The sequence below is a fragment of the Cygnus olor genome, chromosome 1, assembly GCF_009769625.2.
Source record: "Cygnus olor isolate bCygOlo1 chromosome 1, bCygOlo1.pri.v2, whole genome shotgun sequence".
Classification (NCBI taxonomy): domain Eukaryota; kingdom Metazoa; phylum Chordata; class Aves; order Anseriformes; family Anatidae; genus Cygnus; species Cygnus olor.
This window is the reverse complement of record NC_049169.1, coordinates 86847577-86872645: the sequence shown is the minus strand read 5'-3', so window position 1 is coordinate 86872645 and position 25069 is coordinate 86847577. Positions and strand designations below refer to the sequence as shown.

The following is a 25069-nucleotide window of genomic DNA, read 5'->3' as shown; positions in this document are numbered from 1 at the left end:
CTTTGGGGTATTGGCAATTTTTATAATTTAGTATCCCTCTGGGCTATTACACAATGCACAGTGGCTGTGGGTTATACAGTAACAGAACCATGAAAGAATCTGAAACTGGACTGACAGCAGAGATCGGGTAGATATATTGTAACAAGAAAGAACAGTGACAGCAAAAGCTCTAAAGGACTTCCAGGCATAGAAGTGAATTTTGTGTACAAAAGGAGAAACCTTGTAGGTGCTGACTGGCTGTCAGCACAGGAAAGATGAATGCAAGCATGATATTAAAAAGAGACAGTGAATCCAAGAGACTGAGAATAATTTTCTGAGGAGCTAAAACTAGAATAGCTGCGATTAGAAAATCTGTATATTCCAGAAAACAGGGGAACTGCTATTTGTCACCGTATACATGAGGAAAAAAAACAGTACTTTTTGATGTAAATATTTAGAGAAAGGCAAATACAGAAATGTGTGTGGGAACACGACTGCCTCAAGATGTATCACTCAAACATGCACTGTTAGGTTAAGAAAAAGTTCACCCAGCAGGAACACAGAAAACATAATAAATGAAGAAAAACACCAGCTAATGTATTCATTGACAGCAGAGGTGAGGCACGCCACTGAGCTGGATACAGTGGCTTTGCTCTTCCTTTCCTGTCCGTCTGCTCCTAACAGATCAGTGGGAGGTGAAAGAGGAGCAGCAGCTGCTGCCAGGCAGAGCTTCCCTCCTGCCTCACTGTACAAGCCCACTATTCTGCTCAGCAAGTGCTGGACTCCTCACGTTCAATATTTAACACCATCGTCACCCTCATCTACTAGGTTTCTATGCCTTGTGTCATACCAGCCTCCCAAAACTTCCCCTCTCTGCTTCTTACCCAGTACCATGCCTCCATTGTCCTACTTCTTCAGTTTCAACCCACTGCAGTCAGCTTAAGCACTAACATCCAGGAACATGAGTTTCCAGTGACTATTATCCCTGCAACCCCTCCTATCACCAGTTTCAGACCCTAGTGAACAAGGAATGCTAGTACCTGCAGCAAAAGGTTTGCTCACTACACAGTCCTGGATCTTCCCACCCTCCTTCATTCCCAGGCAATCCCAAGTCCACAACGAGTGTCAGTTTCTTATGATTCATTCCAGTCACCCCAACACTTTTTCCATCACAGCCCTCACCTCCTAGAGATCTTTTCTTACTGAATATGTTTCAGCATAGAATTAGTACTACATTACTAATAAACACATTACTAACAAACTATTACAGGGTGGAAACTATTACAGGTATGGGAACATCTAAAATATATTGTGCGTTTTTCTTGTTCTTTGTTTTGAGATAAAACAATCAAACAAACAAACAAAAAAAGAACAACCAGCTGCAAAATGCTGCAAGTCTCACAGTACAGAAGCTATTCCTAAGTACTTCTATTAAGAGACTCATGAAGAACCACTGAAACCTCTCACAAACCCCAACGTAGCCACATACAGCTGAAGATCTTGATGGTTCCCCGGTCCATCTGCTATTTCATAGATCAACGTGGTGGTCAAGTTCTAAAGAAGTCTCTCACCTGCTCTTATATGATTCAAAGATGCCAACATTCGTAACATAAAAGAAGCTGGAACAGTAATAGTGTTTCTTGTTTCTTCCAGCATTAATTCATTACGCGTTATAACCTGGCAGCAGGGAAGGGGGAAAAAAACAGTGTAAAAATGAATACAAAATTGTAGTGCATCAGTATTAGTTTGACAATACAAAGTTTCTAGTTTCTATGCATTTACAGAACCCAAAATTACAGTATTTGTATGTGGTATGAAAAGTAAGCTATCTGCAGGCAGAGTTCACTGTCTAGTTGTCTAACTAAAGAGTATTCTAGTAAGATCATCATTCTGTTGTCTGTGTCCATGGTAGATACTGAGACAGGCAGCTGAGAAAAAAACTTTTGTAAATTAGACCTTGCAAGAAATAAGGAGGACTGATGAGAGAATGTGCTGTTCCAGATGGCAACTGTTGCAGACAGCAAAGATCTAGCACTAGCACTGGCCAAGAATGTGGGAAGGAAAAGAGATGAGGTTATCCTAAACTCCTACCTTCATGCTGCTTAAAACTTTTGGAGAAAATCCAAGGAACACAAGCAATTATTCTATCCCAGTTCAGGAACATTCTTCAGCTCCATAATTCTTTCTGAACATGTCTACAGCTTACCTCTAAATTACTTGAAATAGCCATCTCTTACTGCCTTAGTTTCAAGGAAGAGAAGTCCACTAACAAATACCTTTAAGCTCTTTTGCCTCCTTCCTTCCTCAAGGTAGTTCCTTGCCAACGCTCTTGCTTTGCCATTAAATTCTAATCCCACACCTTCACTTGCCTCTCAAACCATGTTTTTTTTGGTTATCACAAAGCATAAAAATTTCTTTAGGTGGAGACACATTCGGACCTTAGTACGGTCCTTCCTCAAAGACCATATGCTGTAAGGCAGGTAAATAAAGCATTTCTTTTTTCCTTGAGACTCATTCTCAAGCCTGTTCATCTTCTGAGGAAAATGTTCTTGCAGATGTCTGCAGTGTGCTGTTCCCAGCCAAATCAAAGCTCCTCTTTTCTGTTATTTTCATCTATTTATCAAGCACTTTTCACAGCTGATCACTCCCAAAAAGAAGCAAAGTGAGAAGATAGCACGCTGCCATTTTTCCTCTTTCATCTTCTATTTCTCCAGTGCATCATCAGTAACACCTTTTTGACAGCCTGTTCATCTTTTCAGCTCCTTCTGAGGCTTTTTCTGTGTCCAGAGATTTGTTCCCATCGTCGCCATTTTTTCCTACTCCCTAAGGTCATGTCCTCTTTTAATTTTAAATGTGGTTCTATATCTATACTAAACACTCTCCAAATGTAATTCTTCCTCCTCTCTTGCCTTTCCATGGCTATAAAGAAGTCAGTTCAGCTATTTTGGATACTTATTGTAGCCAAAATTAATGTGGTAAAAACTCTATCAGGTTCTCTTGTTCTCTACATAGATATTTCGATACTAGGATCAAATTAAAGAAACAAACAAATCAAAACCCATGTAAAATCACAAACTATACTGTTGTCAAATTTACTGCAAGTCAATTTTTAATTGAAAAAGCTACTAAAATTCAAAATTACTAAAAATCAAGTGACAAAATTCTCAATATGATAATTACTTTTTAAACAAACTAACATAAATGTGTGCTAAGACAACTAGTGCCTTGATTTCTGACTCCTGCCAGTTTTTCTTCCTTATGTGACTGTTCATACCTTTTCCAACTTTTCTCCGTACATAATTTATTACTGTATTTCGTACCTATAATTTCTAGGAGTTAATGAAATACAAAGTGCCTCTGTGTGCTGCCAATTATAGGAAAGTTAGCTGTCGTAAAGGACAGCTTTTTATTTGTAGCTCATTTGTTTAATATTAAATAATTGTTAATTTAATATTAATGATTTACAATGAAGACTTTTGTAGACCTGGAAGATGCAACATTACTGTGGAAAAGGAGGGAAGGTTCTTACCTCATCTGCAAGTTTTCTGTTAAAAATCCTGGATTCTTCCAATGGTGACCAAATTTTTATATCATAGTCAATACCGGAAGAGGCCAGAACTAGAAATAAGTAATATTAATAATTCTAATTAAATATGCCTTTACCAGTATTTTCTGCACTTAAGTGGAGTTGAAGAAAAATAACTTCACTTACTGTACTACTAGAAACATTTAATTGCAAAAGTCAGCTCTATGCTGAACACACAACTACATAATTCTCCCTATGGGACGCGAGAAAGAAGACATATGCAAACTTCAAGAGACCTTTAAAATAAACAAAAAAGAAACCACCATAACATAGGAGCAGAAAGTAAGAACAAACTCAGCTACTAATATATTTCTGATGGTGATCTGATAATTATACGCATTAGTAACAAAGCCTTAGGACTTCTGAATTCAGTTACAAAGACAGAAGCAAGAAAATTTCAAATATAGTTTTATATTCGATAATTTTGATGTCCTTCATGTAAATTTCTTTGACATTCAAATATACAAAAGCAATGGACACTCTCATAAACAATTCTACAACACCCAAAACAAAATTCCATTTTCTAGATCATTGCACAAAAACACTATGGAGATAAGACTTCCATAGAAGCATCTCAGTAACTTGAAAACTGTACAAGTTTAACAATCTTATCCTCGTCTGGTATTATTATAACTTTATTTGTTTACAGCTGACTGTTACTCTAGAGCCATGTAGGCTATGAAGAAAAAAGAAATAACATGAATGCTTTCTTTGACTGTGTCAGAAACTGTAGCATCGTTCAGATATTCCATCCACATGTCAGATGACATCTGATTCCTTCTACTACTTCTGTTCATCTTTTCTATAAATATTTCTCCTGAAATACAAACTGATAAAATTTCTATGAATTTTATTTCTTTTAATCTCACAAAGACAGCGAGTCTGAGACACACTTCACTCAATTTTCAAACAGAGAAAGTAGAGACCAGACTCAAGTATCAATTCCCACAGTGTTGCTGGCATCTCAGTGACCCCATATTTCCCTCACTGTGTCATGGAAAACATTTAATGTACTGGAGGGAGCAATAAATTGATATTCTTTTTACTGCATCTTAACTTTCTATAAATACTATGTCAGTAACATTTTCATTCCAAGAAGTTATTGAGTAAGGAGGCTTTCAAGGGTTGAAAAGTCATTAGTAAAAGACCAAATCATAAGCAGTATTATCTAATTTATATTGGAAGAACAAAAAAGAGTTTGATGAAAATCTACCATTACAATGCTCTATTGATCTACACAGAATTGAAGATTGAGTTTTGAGACTTTTACTACAGATAACCTGAACACAGCCTGTGAAAAATGATCATCTTACTTGGGTCAAATGGATGAGGCTGAAGACAGTTCACCACATGATTATCAGCTTCCAGCAGCATGAGATGTTCGGCAGTATGTCGATCCCATATAAAAATATGGCCACAATCTGAACCACTCATGACAAAGTTAGATCCCCAAAAATTGGCTTCTTTTATCTGCAGTAAAAACAGAAATAAAACTTACTTTATAACACCAGCTTGGGAAACACTAAAGAGCATACTCCCATTTCTACAATAACATTGCATCTGAATTAAGAGCTCTGCAAATGGAGAAAGACCACTTAAAGAAATCTGAAAGATACATTTAAAGAAAAACAATAAAAAAAAAGAAAATTCAGAAGGTTAAAGATCTTCAGAGCAAATTGGCTGCTAACAGAAAAATGGAGAGGAGCTGGTACAGACACAGCAATTTGGAAATAAGAGAAATTATATTGTATCTGAAGTTCTACAGATAATGACAGCAGATATGTTACTTTCCAGAGTGATGAGATGGATACTGGAGACAGGGGTACACGAAACACTTTTTGGGACGAGTTTGGTAAACTAAAGTGAGTGACAGGCTAATAACTAGTGGGGATTTTCCATTTACAGAATAAGAGGAGACAGAAGCTTATTAAAACTGGGGGGTGGGAATTAACTGTCTCTGACAGATAAAAAGGGGTCATGGAATCAAATATTTTAGTTTATTTTTCTCTATAATCTATCAGATAAGAACTAAGACTTTCTGGTTCAAGTCCAAAATTAAAGTTAGAAGCCTTGGAAAAGGAAGACATGCAAGTAGAAGTGAGTCCTAAGCTATTACAGCAGTACTTAAGTAGATGAAAGTAGAATCATGCCTCCCTGCAAGTGCAACCAGTAATATTATAGTTTTACTGTGTTGTTTTTTTTTTACTTTATTTATTATTGTTTTTGTTTGTTTTGACACAGTGATGACACATTCTACTATATATGGTTGCTCCTACCTTTGTTTTGTTAGGATATCCAAGCACCTTTGTGAAATGTTTGAAGTGATATGGCTAACATTTGACACATCTGTAGTTTTCTCATTCTACCAGTGAAGAGTACTTGTAATAAGGGCCAAATTGATTTTATTATATATATATATTACTTTTTTTAAATTTTAAACACAGACGATGCTTTACTAAGTTTACAGGTGGCATGTTCTATGAGGACCTACAGTTCATACTGAAGGTCATTCTATCTTGGACCAATTTAGGGAATTTTACTTTACAGTGACCGGACTAATATCATACAAACTATATTCAGTATTAAATCACTTATCCATCAAAAATAATAATTGGATCATCTCCGTTTTCAGCCTACAGCCAACTCCTCTGCAACTTCATTGATAAGTTAGTTTGACCCTGGATAATAATTGGCTGTAGCTAAAATAGTCAAGGAAGATTTCTTTGGTGTTCACTGGAGAACTATACATTTGTAGGAGGAAATTCACCCCTGAGAATAAGACAATGATAATTTTACTTGAAAGATGCAAAAAAATACCAAGTTTTTTTTCATAAACCAGAAAAAATATGAGAAAATTCACAAATACAGCATTGTGAATAAAGAGCGCACATTTTTTTGTGAGTGAACACAGGTGGACTGGATGTGCCACTGACTGAAGCATATGACAGAAGAATCCAAGGTCCAGAGAAAGCTTCTGGAAAGACGGCCACTTTTCACTGTAAATGTATAGTTCGTTGCAGAATTTCACAATCAGTGAAATGATGCAGACAACATGCATTGGGCTCTACTCTTCCGGCAGCTTCTTCAGGAAGATCTGAATGTTAAGGGAAGATGACGGACAGCTTCCTTTGGAGCAGAGGGACCATCTCAATAGAGATGGCAAAGGCTTCCTCTCTCATTCAGCCTCTTCCCTCGCAATCAGCCTCTGGTATCTGCTTGTTCTCTCCATCCCATGAAACAAAACACCCTCTTAGTAAAAGGAGAGGGGGTCTTAGGGAACAACATACTCATGTTGTTAGGCTAGCATACTATACAGGGATTTACTGCATCTTCCATTCCCTTTTCCTTGCATCAAGCGCTATAATTCAGTAGGTATTTATGTCTTAAACTCCTTAAACATTCATAGTCTCATCAGCATCATTGTTCCAGATATTATTTGCTAACAATGCTGTGAACGCTTTTGTCATGAAGTCACCGCCTCCTGCTAAGAGGCTTCAGAATGGCTAGACTGTCTTGTCCTTGATTCTGAGGATTAAAGAAAATAGCAATATAGCCAATTCCCAGGTAACTAACTTGACCTGTATTTGACTTGCAAAATATTCTGGGAGACAAGTGAGGAGCCAGATCTAAACTGTTTTCTTCTCTTTGTCCCCATCCCTTCCCTGAAAATATGGTATTGTCACAGGCTTATAAGAATAATGTATCATCCAGTAATCATATTATTTGTATTTATATTGTATTGACTCATATAATTATTTTATTAGACTAATATTATTTTATTTCTTAAATACTATTTACTTATAATTTAGTATTTACTATACAAGTATTCATTTATTTATTATAGATTTACTGAAAATCTATAAAAAAAAAGTGGGAAAATCCTGACTCACTGAGTGTCTCACAGAACTGCAATCTCATGAGTTCTGGAACTAACACGGCTGAAGCAGTCCTACAAAACAGAGTAGTATTACAATGCATATGATCATGTAAACAACAGAGAAATCACAGGCCAGAAGAAACTGGCAGGAGTATCAGATATCCATTTTCTTGAAATATAACACATTATTACACACCTGTTATGTTCATGATAGTCTTATGACTACAGCCTAAAAGATTGTGACTTGTTTAATTTCTGTGCCAAAAAAAGAAACTTAGACTAATTTTCAAGAAACAACAATTACGTTGTTAAATGTAAAGTAATCTTCCCATCCCAAGGCCTCTCTTGCCTTCACATCTGTAACGCAAATGACATCAAACTACTAGTCTGAGCAAACAAGAATGGGTTACTTCCTTCACTAAATGTTATAATCACCTTCAGAAGTCATTTCTGTATTTACTCAAAGTTAAACAGTAAAGTAACCACTGCTCAACTATTTGAAGTAAGAAAAGGCTAGGCAGCAGTATCTTTCTCACTCTCTATCTTCTACATCATCCACAGGGTCAGAGGTTAGATGGGATGGCAGAGGGAGGAACAGTCAAAGAATGATGGCAGAGGAAGAACATTCAAAACTCAGTCACAAACAAGGTATCAGCTGAAAGCTTCAAAATAATCCAATATTTGGGTGAGAGAAAAGTGTTGGGAAGTCAGAAATGTAAATCTACACAAAATATTACACCTTAAAAAGTTATTAAGTACCTCTTATTATTTTTTTCAAATTGACACATGCTGGGCAGAAGAGATGCCTATATAAACAAAGTATCCTATACAGCAAAGTTCACACAGATGATTTTCAATGTTTGAAGTTTAGCATAAAATAATTTCATAATTTATGGTATTTAAGAATGTCTCATATGTAAGGGACAGAAACTTGACTTTGAGAGAGGGCTAAAGACCATCTACACAGAATTCTACTATGGAATTATTTTCCAAGTAGCACATCACAATAAAGCTCTAAAGAGGGTAATGCCTGCATCCTTTCTTTTTGCATAGTCTTCTCAGAAAATGCACAGGCAAAAAGGACAGACACATAGTCTTGCCCTGCACTTTGCCCCAACTATCTTACTTTAAAAATTGCCATGATAAAACAATCATATTAGTAAGCTGAACCATTACCACTGTTAAAAATATGTACTGCATTTCCAGCATAAGTATGTCCAGTTTCAAATTTCAGGCTTGGGATCTTGTTAGACCTTTGTCTACAGAATATGTACCAGTGATACAGTCAGTGCAATCAAGTCATCTTTAAGACTAAAAATAAGCCAGACAAATAGCATTCCTGGATTCTGTAGTGCAAGACACATTTCCAATATTTTTCTCTTACAGTTCTATTTTTATTTTTCAAATAGAAGTGCATCCTAAGTATGTCCAATAATAAATAATCTTATATTTTAATTCTCAATTGTGCCTTCTTTCTGCTTTCTTTATATTCCCTTAAGCAACTGTTTATTTTATATTTCTAATACTTACAGAACTTAATTTTAGTGTCACATAAAATCAACAGATTTCAGATTCACATTAAAATATTTTGTGTTTTCAAATTTATATGCACATTTTTACTGTATGCATACATAACCTATCTGCTTATTAGTTACATACAAATGCTCTATTAAAGAAAAGAGTTTCTTTAAAGCTAACATTTTAAAATGGGAACTTGGGGTGAGTGGATTGAGAGGAAGAATGGCAAATATATGAAAGAAGATACAACTAGGACAGGAGAGAAAAATACTAAGGAAGAGACAACAGAAAAGAACTGAAGGCACGAGGCAGAAGACAAATTTTGAAGAGAAAGGACAGTCTGGGCTCACAAGAACATTCTTTTTTTCCTAGAGGTAAAAAGAAAGAAGAAATCCCACTCCTCATCATTCCACTACCATTGCACAACCTGCTGCCATTGTACTTTAAGGTCTGTTTCATGGAAGAATGGTAATATCCACTCTCCTGGTGACACTACTCAAGGGGATATGTGGCAGGGATGTGTGTGCTGGACATAAAAAGTTCCGGGCCTGCAAATGGGGCAAGCAAACATCAACATAACATTACTATTTTTATTTTTTGCAAAAATCTTTCACTTTCTGACAAATAGAAGAATTACCCTCAAAATATGCTATTAATTTTTTTTGTAAGATTGTCAAATTAAACTCTCAGAAGTAAGGAAGTACCGGAATTATTAATATAATATGATATTATTATATTTTTACTATATATTAAAATAATTGATGTTCATGTAATTGACAAGGCAATTTCAACCCTGGATAGCTCAGGTGTATAGGATGTAAGACCTCTCTAACCTGTCTCCTTCATAAATTCCAAATGAAAATCATCTCTCTTCTTGCAGAAAAGAGGGTGTCCATCAAAAAATAAAAATAAAAAAAGATTAAAATGAATTTTGCCACCATAGAAACCTATGTGGGAAATTACACCCTCTTCTTCCATTGCATACATTCCTTGTCAGAGGTGCTCACGCAAAACAAAAGCTGAAACACAAAATCAAATGCTGAAGAAACTAAACAAAACGCATGAAATAATCCATAATAACAAAACATACACAGATGGAGACTGAATTGAAAACACTGACGCAAGCTTAGCTTTAGTATCTCCTGTCTCTAACCGTTTAATGCTATGACTTTTAAACTGATGTTTGTTTTTTTTTGAGTATTTAATATTAATTTGTGAAATCAGTGCAAAATCTTGTCATTAATCAATTTTATTCTAAGTGCTTATGCATATTGAAACATGCTTTTACTGAATCATTTTCCCAAGTGTAATTAAAGCCATTCATACAAACTCTAGAAAACTGGTTTTGGAGGAAGAGGAACTACTCTCAGATCAGCTGCAAAATCATACACCCGCTACTTCTACAAAATACCGCCTAGTATTGAGAACTTGACATCTTCAAAGTACTGTAAAAAAGACAAAAAGAAATATGAAGGAAAAAATGCACTACTGCTTTACATACAGTAACTGTATTTTTCTTAAAATACAACATTTTATATGAAAAAGACAGGGTATCTAGTACAGATATTAAAAACTAATAACTAACAGTATCTGCCTTTTTAAAATTTAAATATGTCAAAGCTCTTCAGAATTACTATTGAAGTATATTTGAAGCTCTTTTAATAGAAAGTAATGATTAAATAAGAATTTGAAGAGCTTGGAAGGAAAAGTGAGGATTCAATAATAATTTTGAAGGTAGTCACATTTTATACCACTTAAGCTGACAGACAAAATGAAAAAGAAGTTAAGAGAAACACCCAAGATTTAAAAGGAAGTTAAGGAGACGATCAAACTCCCAAAAACTTACATGCTTAACACGGTGATACACAAGTCATGCTAATTTTAATTTTCATTTAGAGCAAATTATATGGCTGCCAACTGAATATACAAGTAGAAGTGCTGACAATGTCTGTTTTGGCAGGCATACTAATTCACGCCATAAAAAATCAACAAAAAATTGCCAAAAAAATCTACAGTTCCAAAAGCAAACAAAGAGTTTGTACCATTGTCCGGGAGTTCCGATGACCTTTATAAACCATCTTTATTAAAGGACGTCTAATATTCAAAGTCTCCAGTTCTTCCATTTCTTTTCTTTCTTTCCTCCTTCTGAAGAGCTCCTGAATGCGGGCAACAGCAGATCGTCTACAAATAGCACACAAAGAGAACGCTACTGAAAGACCATCTCCAAACACTGAAATGAGCTATCAAAACAGGGCTATTAAATAACAATTAGGCACTCAAACACACTCTTCATAAGTTTGGTACAAACATCAACATTATCCCAAATGTAAAATTACAGACTTTAAATTTTTCCATCCTGGCTTAGAGCAAGAATAGCATGCAAGACAGTGGACTGTCAAGTGATGCAACATTTTATTGCCTCTCTGAAGTATAAACTTCAGATGTTATTTTAATTTTATTATTATAAAATTAATGTGCTGTTTTATTCTTCAGTGCTAGAGATATACTCCTAAATTCTGAAGTGAAAAACCTATGCCCAAACAATTTTTTTCGATTTAAAAAAGTTGAAGGATCTAGTGTGTCTTCTAGTGTTTTGTTGTTGTTGTTTTTTTCCGATTTTCATGAAATGCATTTCTCCTTGCTATTTCCTTATGACAAGACTCAAGGCTTAGACAGCTTTAAAAAGTTCCCACTACAGACAGAAATGACTTGAAATCATTTATAGTAGAAACTATCTGTATATTAGCACTGGTCCTACAGCAGAAGACTTCCTAGAATAATAGAAAAAAAATAGCTAAATACTATATTCTGTTTTGTGACTGTTTAGTTCCAGGAAACTACTTTTTGATTAATCTGTGAAAAGACTCTTGGTGCTGTGTTTTTCATGTTAAGCTCTTAGTTTTCAGATTCTCAAAATTCCAGTTATAAACAAACTGCCACGACCCACCACCTGCATCCAGCTCTTTTTCTTCTTTTATTCTGTGTCAAGGTTCCTATTAGGCTTGAGGTCCAGAACACTGTCCAAGGGGAACGTCATTCCCAGAAGAAGCAGGTACTCATTTTTGCAGAAAGCAAGTAATCAAGCTATAACAGGAATTTATAGAATCCCAAAAACTAATCTGAGCCAGAACTGAATACATTTGTAACCTCAGTACACTGCTATGAGAAGGCTAATAACCTGAAGTAGTCCTTAAGCAATATGGTAGTATTTTAATTGCTGATTCTAGAGACTCTTGCAACATGAGAGTCTTCTTTCCCCCCCCCAAAAAAACACTGGTTCTCTCTCTTAATTCCCTCTACCAGTGATCTGTACAGATTTTTGTTTCATTTTTGTCATAGGAGAAATTTGGACAAAAAGAAGATAAAACAAGTGTTATTCTACAAGCTAAACAAAGATGGAAAATGAATGCAAGCAATGAGTTATTAATACAGAAGATATATATATATCTTATACAAAACTGTCATACTAAGACAGGTCTTCTAATACAGCTGAACTTTTAAAATATATTTTAATACTATTTTTTTTTTACAGAAATTAGAAGAGATTTGTAAATGTTAGCCAATAAATCCACTTAACAGTGGACTAATACATTTCCTGAAAATTTGTCTAGCAAACAATCCCAGAAAAAGGACTACTACTATTAACATTGTGAGACTTTTCTACACCCACTCCCCCAGCAATTTCGTATCTAGGCAATTTTCTGGTTCCTCCTTCCTATACTACACTAAATAAATACACTGAGTTTGTTATTTAGTCCTTACAATATATGGAGTCTCAACTGTAATTTTCAGCAGATTTAAGAACAAAGATCTTCAAAGTCCTTATACACTGAAGAGGAAAGAAAACAAAAAAAACAAACTCATGTTCTACATCTATTATGCTTTAAAGACCATCAAATTATTTTCCTTACTGGTTTACTTCCATGTGAAGGAAAACGATGGGTGGCATGTATATGATAGACTACATAAATAAAATACTTGCAAAAATTTAAGTAGTTATTCATACACATTTGGTTTTGTTTGAAAAAAAAAAGATATTGTTTCTGTGAGAAAGTAAAAGCAATAATCATTTAATAATTATTCTGTTACCAACCACATCAATGATCATGGTTTTGGAAACAACACACAGCTATTCAGCACAGTGAGACCCTTTTGGTTCCAAGACAATGCCTGCTAGCCTTACAGCTACTGCTTACTATTATTCCCATTTGGATTTTGGGATGGAGTGTATTTATCCACATTAATTATCAAAACTACGTGTAGTAGAAAAGTTGAGAAGTTAATCATTAGGTCTGACAAAGCAGTAAACTTGTCTAGCTCTTTTAGAAGGGTTACTTGCTAGATAGCAGCTAAAAAGGTCTTGGGATTAGAAGATGGTGTTAAAAGTAACTAACCAGTATCCCTGAGTAGTTTCTTGAATAATTTTTGGTTTTAGCATCTCTATAAAAGTTAATGTCTCTCTCTACATTCGTCTAACGCACACATTACAAAAAAAAAGTCAAGGATATTCGACACTCAGAATCATGCATTTTTAAATAAAAGCAGAAGCACAAAAGCAACTTTTGATAAAAACACTGTCTTTCAACTAGATTCATTTCAAAGTTAAAAAAAATCATTTTGGCTCTTATTTTTGAATGGCATGAACGGGCTGATATTAATTCTCTTTTACAGTCAATGACTACCTTCCACAGTGAGAATGTAGCCAAGCACATGTGACTATAACTGTGATACTGTTATCAGGCATTCTAGTAACACACTGCTAAAAGCAGGAGCCTGGCAGAAGCAAGTCTTCTGCAGTAAAGATATATATGAGCCTAATCTAATGCTATTTCAGAACTAAGAACCTCTCTTAGAGGTTTGGTTTCTCCATAACTACAGATTTTCTGCACATTTTTAAGAAACGTGAAGAAAAAAAAGATGGCATTTGTTTTAATGGCTTTTTAATTTACACTTATATTTGTGATAAGCAATTCCTGTCCATGACAACATGAACTTAGGCAGTAGCCTAAGCATTTGCATCATCAGATACAGAAGCATGCTGTGCAATTCTTTCCTCTTCCAAAGTTTGGCCAAAGCTAAGCCTGACTGCGAGCTGCTGTTTCCTCTCCGAACTCTACACTCTTTGTAGTAAATTTAATTATCTGAGTATCAGATAATTAAATTTATGCACATTGTGTTGGCATTCTTCAGGCAACTCCATCAACTGATGAAACTAAACATTATTTCTTCATATTCAGGCATCAAATAATGAAGATGCCTGAGAAATGTAGGATATAGATTATTATTATTATTATTAATTTTACAGAACAGAAAATGTTATGTCTTGTATTGCCAAAGAAACTGAACTTTGGTTTAGTTATGCACTCATACCGTGGGTAGTTCTCTGACTTTAGAATAATTCAGTACTACTGTTCCCTCTGAATGTATAAAGCTAAAGAATGTTTTGCCAAATTTTGTGCTACTTCATGTACTATCTTACAATAAAGTTGGTGTGGACAGTCTTGATGAGATTGCGCCCAAGACAATATACAGTACTTCCACCATCTCAGTGGAATGTACCTTGAGGTAAGATAAAAAACATTATTTCTAAAAATAAGGACACAGGCATGGAGTAGAGTACAACTTTGTTCCTTACAATCAGCCAGATTGAAGACTTTGAAATCAGTTGTTACAAACATTAAAGATCAAAATAGCATTTAAATTAAACCCTACATGAGTGGAATAGGCATTCAGAAATGAAACCATTATATTCTTTCAATTAATAGCCAGAAAAATGGAAAAAGATTTAAACATACAAGCTAAGTCAAAAAACTTTTTGTCACATAGGATGTTTTCTGTGTGTTCAGAAATTGTGACATCTAATAAAGAATCACTTTAAGAAAAGATATGCAATTAACACAATTAAACCAGTTTGTTTATTACAGTACAATATTTTTCTTGAAAGTAAAACACAAGATTTCTCTTAAAAATATATTTTTGAGAGCTGCAGACCTCAGTTCCCCATGTATGTTACCCAACAATTTCTGGCTAACTAGCCCTGCTTGTTTTAAAACAACTATGCTTATCTATTAGTTAAAAGAGTGATAGTCAAAATTAATGATACGTTTTTCAGAAGAGGGAAAACTGAACATCACAATTATCCATCAGCTGAATCTGTAAACAATCTACAGGAATTCAGCTACAAACTGATCCAGTGGAGGCCTGATGCAGTGGCTGTGACAAAATTAATCTGGTAACCTTGATAACCCTGCTTCTTCTAAACACCATTATTCCAAACTGATCACCTCTTGAGCTGCAGCAGATAGTTGTAGAGTTCATGTGTAGTTGCTTCCTTTTTGCATCCCTTGTCTCAGCTCTGATTACTCAACTAAAACAATATTGATTCATCCAATACTAAGGGTCTGTGTCTTCTAAGTTTCCAAATTCACTTACACAGCCAAACACCTCTTTCTGCTAAGTACCAGGAACCCTGCTCTCTTCTCTTCTGCTCTTTGAAATTAGTCTTTTTTCCTTGTTGTCATCTTCTCACTTCAACTATTTTTCCTATCCAAAACAACTGCAGGGAACCCAGGATACATCGCCATTAACTTAAAAGCTGTTTCTCTGATGCCTTATGGTCATTTTTTCATTGACTGCAGAGAGGAATCCACCTGCCAGCTACCATGTTCCCGCCCAAGAAATTCCAAGCGTGTGTTGTAACACAGCGACTTTTTACGCAGGCAGACAGCGACAGGACAAGGGGGAATGTTTTTAAATGAAAAGATGGGAGATTTAGATTAGATACTAGGAAGAAATTCTTCAATTCCAACTAAGTTTGGAATGCAAAACAATGAAATGTGTCTGTGGTATTTTCCTCAAAGCATTTAAAATGCAGGATTCAGGTTAAGTTTTCTATAACACCACATCCTATGCCTTTTCCTTTCTGGCCACGCAAAAGCAATATGTTAACTTTCATCATTAGAATTATTTTTACTCATTTGTTTTCCCATTTCCCTTATCTATAGCCTTTGACATTAAATCACTGTAGATTGTTTCTCCCTCTTATCGCACACGGCCAAACACAGTTGCCCAAATTACTTTATACATTCTTAACAACTAATTCACTCAAGTATTTCAGTGAGGAATATGAGATCAAGTGACTATTTCACTTAACTTCATTAACAGAAATATTCTGTAAGACTTAAAGCTTCTTTTGCTAAATATGTATTATCAAATATAACTTTGATAATTACACCTTGTTCAAGCAAAAGAAAAAATATATGTATAGAATGGTCTTTGAGATGTGTATTCTTATATCTTTTCCAGAACTGGGTGTTCTGCACTGCAAGACAAAGCAGATCAGCAGTGACACATGCAAATATGACACGTTCCTCAGCTGCTGAATAAAAAAAAAAAAAAAGGTATTTGCTTTTCACAAACTACACATTTTTCAAATTCCATTAATTTCTGCGACACACAATAAAAAGGTTAATATGTTGTTAAATGTTTATATTGCCATTTCTTTTCAATTTCCATGCAATACATGCAGCTAAATATAACTCAAGCAATATGTTCTGTAATTCATAGCATTTAAAATATAGCAATTCTTAAAATACCAGTTAGACATGAAAAACATGAACCTGATAAATCCATTATACAGAAATAAAAAAGAGGAGGGGAGGAAGAAAATAATGAATTACCTCATTATTCTATCACCTATCGCTGTTCCTCTGATATTATATCTAGTAAAGGGAACAACAACTGAAGTCATTCAAAATTGCTGGATATCATGTTTTTAAAGGTTAGCATCTATTACAAAATGAGTTCTACTTCTTCCGAGATTTGTTTTCGTTGATGCGTTAGTATATGAGACTATTTTGATATCAGCAAAAATAATAGACAGATTACATATTAGTACACAACGTTGATTTTATAAAATGCAGTAATTCTTCATAGATTATAGCAGAAATGGAAGCAGCTGCATAATCATTTCCATTTTACATTTGCATTTGTTTCAAATTTTAACCTAGTAGTTTAAAATTTTCCAGGCTTAGCATTTGCTCATAGATCAGCTTCTGTCGAAGTCCAGATAAAATTAAGTCAGTCATTTAAGTAGGAAAACAGCCCTGAAACAGTTACTTTGACTAATGTGAAAAATAAGTTCAGTCAGTTAAAAAAAGCTGCACTCTCTCTACATGAAGCACGCATATCTTGCTTAGATTGCCCCCCAGCCCTGCCTCACACAGTTTACAATGTACAGTGTTAAGGTAAGCCATGTTATCTATCTGTTCCAACTAAATTTACTGAACTTAGTAAGATTTAAAGAAGATATGCTATCGGCATACTTCATCAAGACTTAAAAACCTGCTTATCTCCTCATGTTTGTAAGAGAAGGGATCATTTCCTATGGATTCCCTAAAACACCCAAGAGGTTATTTTCTCTGTTGAGTATTTAGCTAAATGCTCTGCAGTGCAAAACGGGCTTTTTTTTTTTTTTTTTTTTTAATTGAAATATACTCTGGGCAGTTCCTTCTACAATTACGTTAAAAAGAGCATGTATTGACTAGCCCATTATCAACATAAAAACGTAAGTAACTATTTAGCTTCTTTCTGTCACTGGTCTTCATCATCCCTATAGTGATGCTCAGGGGTTGCAGAAATGCTACAGAAAAAAAGAGAGATGGCACATTCCCAATTATTTCTTTCAAAGAAAAACTATTCCTAGATGATTTGTAGTCAACATTCAGTTGACTTACCCAATTTATCAACCCACAAAGGACTGTGATATTTCTACTTATTTTGCTGCTAGGCCCTTTTAGGGCCCTTTTCAAATTATTAATGTAGGGCTGCTAGGCCCTCTAGGCCCCTTTCAAATTATTAACGTAGGTGTTGAACAGTCTTTCCTGACAGTTCAGTTTCAGGTTAGTTAGGGAGAAACTATCTACCCTCATTATGTTTTGAAATTTTTAAGCATCTACAATAAGAGTTTATGTCCCTTGTATCAATACTTAGATCATGTAAGTGAAATATAAAGACCCAGTTCTTGGTTTGAACACATTAAAATTTGGATTTCTACCTAAGCACAATTCAAATAATGAAGGTTCTGTAAACATGAGGTTTGCAAGTGGACAAAACAAATCTATTCACAAATCTGAAATCTACATCTATCTTACTAAAAAAATGCACAAAACCAGCAAAGTTGAAGCAGCAGGAAATTCATCTATTTAACTGCAAGTACTGACAAAACAGATATCAAAGGGGTGCTTTGGCCATTTCTTTTCCTTAAGAAGTTTAAGATCATGATTTCAGAGACTCAGAAGTATACCCTCCCTTTCTCAGTGGAAGAAGTTGCACTTTACAGTAAAAAGCTGACTCTAAGACAGTTTTCTTTATCTTTAATTCCCCAACTATCAAGTTTCTCCTCTACATAAGCAATATGTATTTATTATGTATTAGAAAAAAAAAGCCCTAGAATTTACTGCAGATAAGAAAAATACTGATGTTATATACTGGAAAAGGCTTATTAGTCAAACAACTTTTAGCATTGTTTCAGAAGGCTACAGCCTATTATTTTGTCCTAGAGAGATTTTGTTTTTTTTTGCCACTGTATAAAATAGGCTTATAAAAAAGTAGATTATTGCACTCTAATTTTATAACCTTCTCTGGAAAGAAAAAAAGCCACAAACAACTCCTCCCACATATTCTAGAGAGATGAAATCTACTATATTACTTCTGTATTAATGCCATTAATTATCTCATAGAGGTGACACATGGGAAACACAATTATTAAGTAAACCTGGGAAGATGAGATTTAGTAAAGGAAGTGTTAGGTAACAATTTACTAAGTGAGAAAAGAGAAAATGTAAGCCTATAGGAAATATTCTGGTAGAGTTAAGCACCAGTCTTACAGGCAATTTTATTTAATATATTGCTAATGATCTTTGAGCAAAATGTAGGAATGTACTCATGCTGTGCATTGAGGACACAAAGTTTGTTAATTTTATGAATATAGAAGGGACTGTAGGACCTTGAGAAAAAGAGCTGGGAATAAATTCAGTAGTATAAAATTGATGGTTATGTACTTCCATGCTTCCTTCTGGTAAACAATGGGAACACATTAGCTGGAAATGAGGAAGTAGGAAAGAGTTCAGTAATTTGACTGATCTTATATCTCAGCAAAAGTCACTACTATGAGACAGCCATAGGTGAGAGAGGGAAGGGATGCAACTACAGCCCATTGGTGCTTCTGAGAATTTTGTCTAGACAAAGAGCAATCATACTATTATTCCTAGCAAAATCCAAACAGCACAGTGTGCATAATTCTGGTCTCCAGCTTCAAGAAAGTAGAACTAGGAAGAGCAAAGGTAGGAACCAGTAGGATGGTGGAAGAACACCACAAGTTTTTACTGCTAAGAGTACAGAAAATCTCAGCATGCTAGCAAAATAAAAGCTGATAATGAACAGGGTGACCATCACTCAAATGATAAGCATTGGGCATGGAAAAACTATTATTTCAATCAAAGTACTATGTTAGCACAAACCAAAATGACTAACTATAAGAATGTTTAAACGCAACTTTCCACTTGCTAAGGTGCTGGGGGAATTTTATGGAAATTTGGTCAGTTTCTGAAAAAGATTATAGGTTGTATCATCTGTCTTAACAGTAGAGAGGACTTCCAGTTCCTTTCACTCCTTTTCATGAGAGATATAAATACTAAGATCGCTTATAGCTAGCCTTTAAGACCACCAGTGCCTACTTTTTCTCTCTGGAAGTCCAAATTGCTTTGGGCACACATAGCTGGTCTCACTTTTCTTCAGTATAACAGTGGGCATTTAGAAATGCCTGAAACCAGAAGAATAGGAGGAAAAAAAGTAAACATATATCTGAGTCACTCGAAATTAAACTTCACTGCTTGCACAAACAAACAAGACAACAAAATGAGGTGGTCAGGCATTAAACCTGAGTAATGAAAGCATGGAAGCAATCCTAAACCAGTACTGACTAAACAGAAGCTTTTGTCAGATTTTATCTGGGGGAAGAATAAGGAAGGAGGGGGCTGCATAAAGAATTTTAACTGCATTATTAATTTAGTTGAATGATTTTTCCTATATGACAGATTTAAACTCCTACAGGAAGAAATGTTACTATATGCAAAGGAGGAGAAAAACAGTGCCAGACAAAAGTGCAACTTCATTTAAGATTTCCACACTAGTGGGAAGCTAGTGGGTGAGGCTATATGATACCAGGAATTGTCATTCTTATTACATTACTCCAAGAATTATTACATAATAGAGATAACGAAGTGCATGAAGAGAAGCTAAGAATCCTACTTGAAAGCAGAAATGGGATTAAAATTGCAGAGCTTTTCACAGCTTGCTCTTTGACTGCTTCAGCCACACAATGAACATTGGCTTTGCGGTAGAAACTATTTCAGCCATTAGATATATACCTGCAATTAAGGTCTACTTACTACTGCATGGACAATTAATGGATTCAGACAGAACCTGTACAAGACGACTATTTCATAAAAAATATCATTTAGTAAGCAGAATTATTTATGCTGTGTAATAAGAAACCACCAGCCTTTTTGTCACTACTAACAATGTGGTGGCTTATAATTGTATTTTTTTTAAACTGCAAATTATTCAAAACTTCTTCTATACTCAATTATTAAATTTGTTCTGATTGCCTAATGAAAACATACTGTAATGCTTCCAGTAAAGAATTTGCATTGCTAGCATAAGAAATTAATAGCAAGAGAACACTGCCTTTGAAGAGGACAGGAGTAAAGCTAAGGCACCTGACAATGGGTTACATAAACATCTGAAATATGTGAAAGGTATTTTCTTAACTCTAGCAATAATGAGGTTGCTTAAATAATTACTATAACTTCTAAAAAGTCCAACAACTGAATTTGGTGAACAAAAGTATTAAAAACAGCAATACTGAACTGGAGGCTAAGTTTACTGAATGATCAAACAATAATGAATATATGTCTACATTTTACACAGAAAAAATATACAAAGTGTACCAAATGCACCTTTTATTAGTGATGACAACCTTTAGTAAACTACCTTGTTTTTGGACTGCTATACATAGATATTCAATAACTGAGAAAAAGGATTACAGAATTTCTCCTTCAGATAATAAAAAGAAGAATGATTGTTCACGTAAGTCTTAATGTATGTAATGCAGAAAAACAAAACATTAATGAACAACAACAGAGAATAGCTCTTGCTTTGTCAAAGACAGAATATGCAAAATACAGTTCAAAGAGAAAATTTAGGCCCCTGTGCCCTATATGCAATTTTATGAGCTTTTGATAATTATGACTCGAGTGAGAATATTCAAAAATGAACTGCAAATGTTTAGCCTTGAGGTGCTCAGCAGGCACAAAATAAGCAAAAGCAGGTATTAGGTCCGTGGGAGCTTGCCTGGCTAGGAGGGAAAATACAGCTATACATATCTTATATATAGGCAAAATAAAACTCAGTCATTAAGCTTGTCTAGCTGTCTAAAGAACAACTTCTTATAATTAAGTACATAAAGCACTGGCCTCTAGTACTTCCACTCAAAAAAAAAAAAAAAAAGGCATTTTGCCAAGCAGTAACAGAGACAAATACTCCTCTAACCTGTGTCCTGGTCCTCCTCGGTATCTTGCCCCTGGGATCAGAACAGGATCATCATCGCTATCATCAGTTTCTTGAAGAGCTGAGGTCCTGGTAGAGGACTCTTCTGGAGCTGCAAGCCCTGAGGATTCTGGGTGTGACTGAGGTTCATCGTTTGCAGCAAGCAAGTTGGCAGTGGATTCAGTACTTTGCTGACTTGAAATGTCTTGATGTGCACTTTTTTCACAGGAGGTTTCTTCCTCTATATTTCTGGATCCAGTGTCAACACTGGGGCTATTTTCTTCTGGTTGGATTCCAGGACGCTCAGTAACAGGTTGATCTGATACAGCTAATAGAAAATATTAGTGAAAATAATCCACTGCATCAATTATTATTGCTTATTTTAGAAGGCATTATAAATGGTCATAGGAATTAAATTATACATATTGAGTTTATATTAGAAATCTAGTTTTCCATTCCCTACTTCTTCATATAACAATACTGAAAAGAGTACAGACACATACTTGCTTCTGTCGTCTCTATAGTTTCATCTGTAGTTTTCAATTCTTCATTACTTGTGTCTTCCTTGTGAGATTCATCAGGAACTCCTGAATAACAACTTAATATTAATTGCATGATTTCACTTAGATATGCATCTATAGTGTAAGAAAATCTACATGGTACTAGCAGTCCTAGATCAAACCAATCAAAACAATGCCCTCCACATTCTACATCTCACTTTACTGAATTTTTGGATACTAATCACATGAAAGTCAGTATATAAAAAACTATCTAGTTGCTCAGGTCAATACATTAACAAAGAAAAAAGTATATCTTGTTCCTTAATAAATTTATATCCTACGGATGAGAATTTAGCTGCAAAAATAGCACTAATAGTCTTGAAACAAAAAGATCACTTACTGAAAGCTATTATTCCTGAAGACAGAAATTAAGTTATCCCTCCATTAAAAGAGATTTAAAAAAAACAACCCACAATTCACTAGAACCAGTAATTTGACTTGACTGCCCTTTTAGCAATGAATTGCTGCAAGACATCCTCACATAACAAAATACCTAGCACTCATTATGACTGCAAACAGAAGTGCTACTATTTTTCAATAAAAATTAGGGCCAAAATGCCCTTAAGAAAAAAGAATGAGGGTTTTAGAACTAAGAACCAGAAAAGCTAATTTTGTTTACGTTTATTTGCATCTATCTCAGGTCAGTATCTTTTTCCTTCCAAAACGAAAGGAAAACAAACCAAACCATGTTCTCTTATGGTTATATTCTGCCTTCACATGCATGTGTATGAGACTCCCATTGTGTTCAGTGGTAGTCATGAACATATGACAGCAGAATTTTTACCTTACCATTACAGAAGTAATGATGTATCTTACTTGTTTCTTCATCTTCAGGTCCTGACTCTTCTGAGGCTTTTGTTTTTACAGAATCTTCCTGGCCTTCAGTTTTGCAATGACTTCCACTCCCTCTAGAGCTTGAATTTGTGCTGCTCCTGGCAACGTAACATGTAAAAAACAAACAAATAAACAAACCAAACTTAGAAATAATGTAAACTAATAAGAAAATCAATGCAAGAGCACAGCCTTCATCATCTTTCTCACTGCAGTCTCACTGGCAACTAACAACCTTCACAGGAATTTCAAAATTTTCTCTTATGTCCATTGTCACTCATTCCAGAGCCTTCCTCTGCATCACACAACCCTATTGTTCTCTCCTTCCACACACATGCACACACTAGTTTGTTTTTTGAAGAATAAAGGATAAAGGATTTCCTTATCGCTAATCACATTTCTCTGTGAGAACTCAACAGGATTTGCTCTCTTTCATTATTTACACAGTTTCGGTACATATAAATGATCAGAGAAGAGACCTTATTAGGGGTATTACAAGCTGTCAACTGAGCACTAATTGCATACATGCTCTTATCACATCTAATTCAAAAATTACTTTAGATAGCATTTTCTGTTTTCTTCACTGTTAACTATTGTTTCGCTACCTTCTGAGCCATGGACTTCTGATGTTGGCTTTTAGTCCTCAACCTTTTGTTATTTTTCAAGGTTTACTCTAAGCTGCTACTTTAGATTTACTACCCATTCATGTTTAGATTAGATAATTACTGTTGAGCACAAGTTTTTCTTTCAGAGAAAAATTCCTCAGGAAACATAACACTGTTTTTGCAAATATTGTCAAAACTAATGCTTTTGGACTCCCTAAAAAACACCTTATTTTAGAAAATGAAAAGCCTTCTTCCTGATCTCTCTTATTCTTTCCCTGTCCTCATCTTCATTTTGGCCTCTAAAAGTGAGGCAATTCACTAGACAAAAGTAGATACAAAGATGAGTTATAAGAGTTATAAGCACGATTCTTGAGAACGTAGACAAGTATTTTCTTACCTGTGTACATTAGTACTAAACGATTCTACAAGTTACATTGTTAGAAGCAGCACGAATCATGCTTTGCCTAGATTCTTGAGAATCTAACCTAGGCTTCAATGTTTTTATTTTTTACATTAAATATGAAAGATTTTACTCATCTTGATAAGCCATAGTCAATTTACTGTTGTACTGGATTTGGAGTATGCGGAAAGTTTTTCTTAGCCCTTGCATTTCTTCTTCTAAATCAGTATTTTTCAGCGTTGTTTTTGGACAGACAGGAAGGGACCTTTTGGATACCAAGCTGAGTTTTTTTTTTCTAAGTCATGCCTCATATGATATAACCACTTTTATGAATGTAATCACACTCCACCATAGAAGTGATGAAGATTTTTTTTTTTATTTTTTTACTCTTAGAAATCTACTTTTCATCGAATTTACACTCATCTATTACTCTGCTTTAATTTTTACTTCAGTGGTATTTTTCACACCAGCAGAGGTGTAGAGGGTGTTTTGTAGAGAATAAAACAACACCCTATGCTTTCTTTACACTAATTAAGCCTTACTATCTGCTTCCATAGCAAGTTTTCTGTTTCCCCAAGTTTCGGAAGGCCCTCTATTTCATTCTCACAGCACTCCCAAATTCTAGATCACCTTTCTGTTACTTGTCCTCAACTGCATGATTTTTATTTATTTTTTACACAGGATTTCACCCTACCTCTACTATTTCATTCTACACGGGTTTTTATTTAGCCTCTGGACTGACAGTGCCTGCAGTTTCGTCACACCAGGAAACACTTCTTCCTCTTAACACAACCCACTGCAAAAGCTCCATTAAGTCAGCTCACTCTTACGTGCAGTTTCTTTATTAATTTACCTACCACACCTTGAACAGAAGTTCAACACAGCAAAACATCAAATACGTTCTTGGAAGTCCAGACAGGCTCTCGATACTACACCATTTATGGTTCTAGAACCCATTATTCTGTTGGAAAACAGTACTGCATCCTGCAAATTCCAGTTCCCATAATTTTGGTTCATTTCCCATGTACTGCTTCTTTTAATGCCTTTTTAACAGGACTGTTCTACAGCCTTCAATACTGATACCATTAATCTTAACAGATCATG

At 35.0% G+C, this 25069-nt stretch overlaps 1 protein-coding gene across 13 annotated transcripts in view; it reads right to left on the bottom strand.

Annotated features, from left to right (window-relative positions):
• DCAF6 (DDB1 and CUL4 associated factor 6) overlaps nucleotides 1-25069 on the bottom strand; it is an 83493-nt gene that overhangs the window by 480 nt on the left and 57944 nt on the right. For 4 of the 13 annotated variants that reach the window (XM_040567586.1, XM_040567600.1, XM_040567631.1 and 1 more), the window contains 8 exons: nucleotides 22919-23061; nucleotides 22073-22156; nucleotides 21573-21897; nucleotides 16640-16681; nucleotides 11003-11141; nucleotides 4879-5035; nucleotides 3509-3597; nucleotides 1551-1656 (listed from right to left, as the gene is read on the bottom strand). In XM_040567586.1, coding sequence (XP_040423520.1) covers nucleotides 1551-1656; nucleotides 3509-3597; nucleotides 4879-5035; nucleotides 11003-11141; nucleotides 16640-16681; nucleotides 21573-21897; nucleotides 22073-22156; nucleotides 22919-23061 — 1085 coding nt within the window. The remainder of the gene's footprint in view (nucleotides 1-1550; nucleotides 1657-3508; nucleotides 3598-4878; nucleotides 5036-11002; nucleotides 11142-16639; nucleotides 16682-21572; nucleotides 21898-22072; nucleotides 22157-22918; nucleotides 23062-25069) is intronic. The other 9 variants (XM_040567606.1, XM_040567625.1, XM_040567652.1 and 6 more) reach the window with 3 other exon arrangements.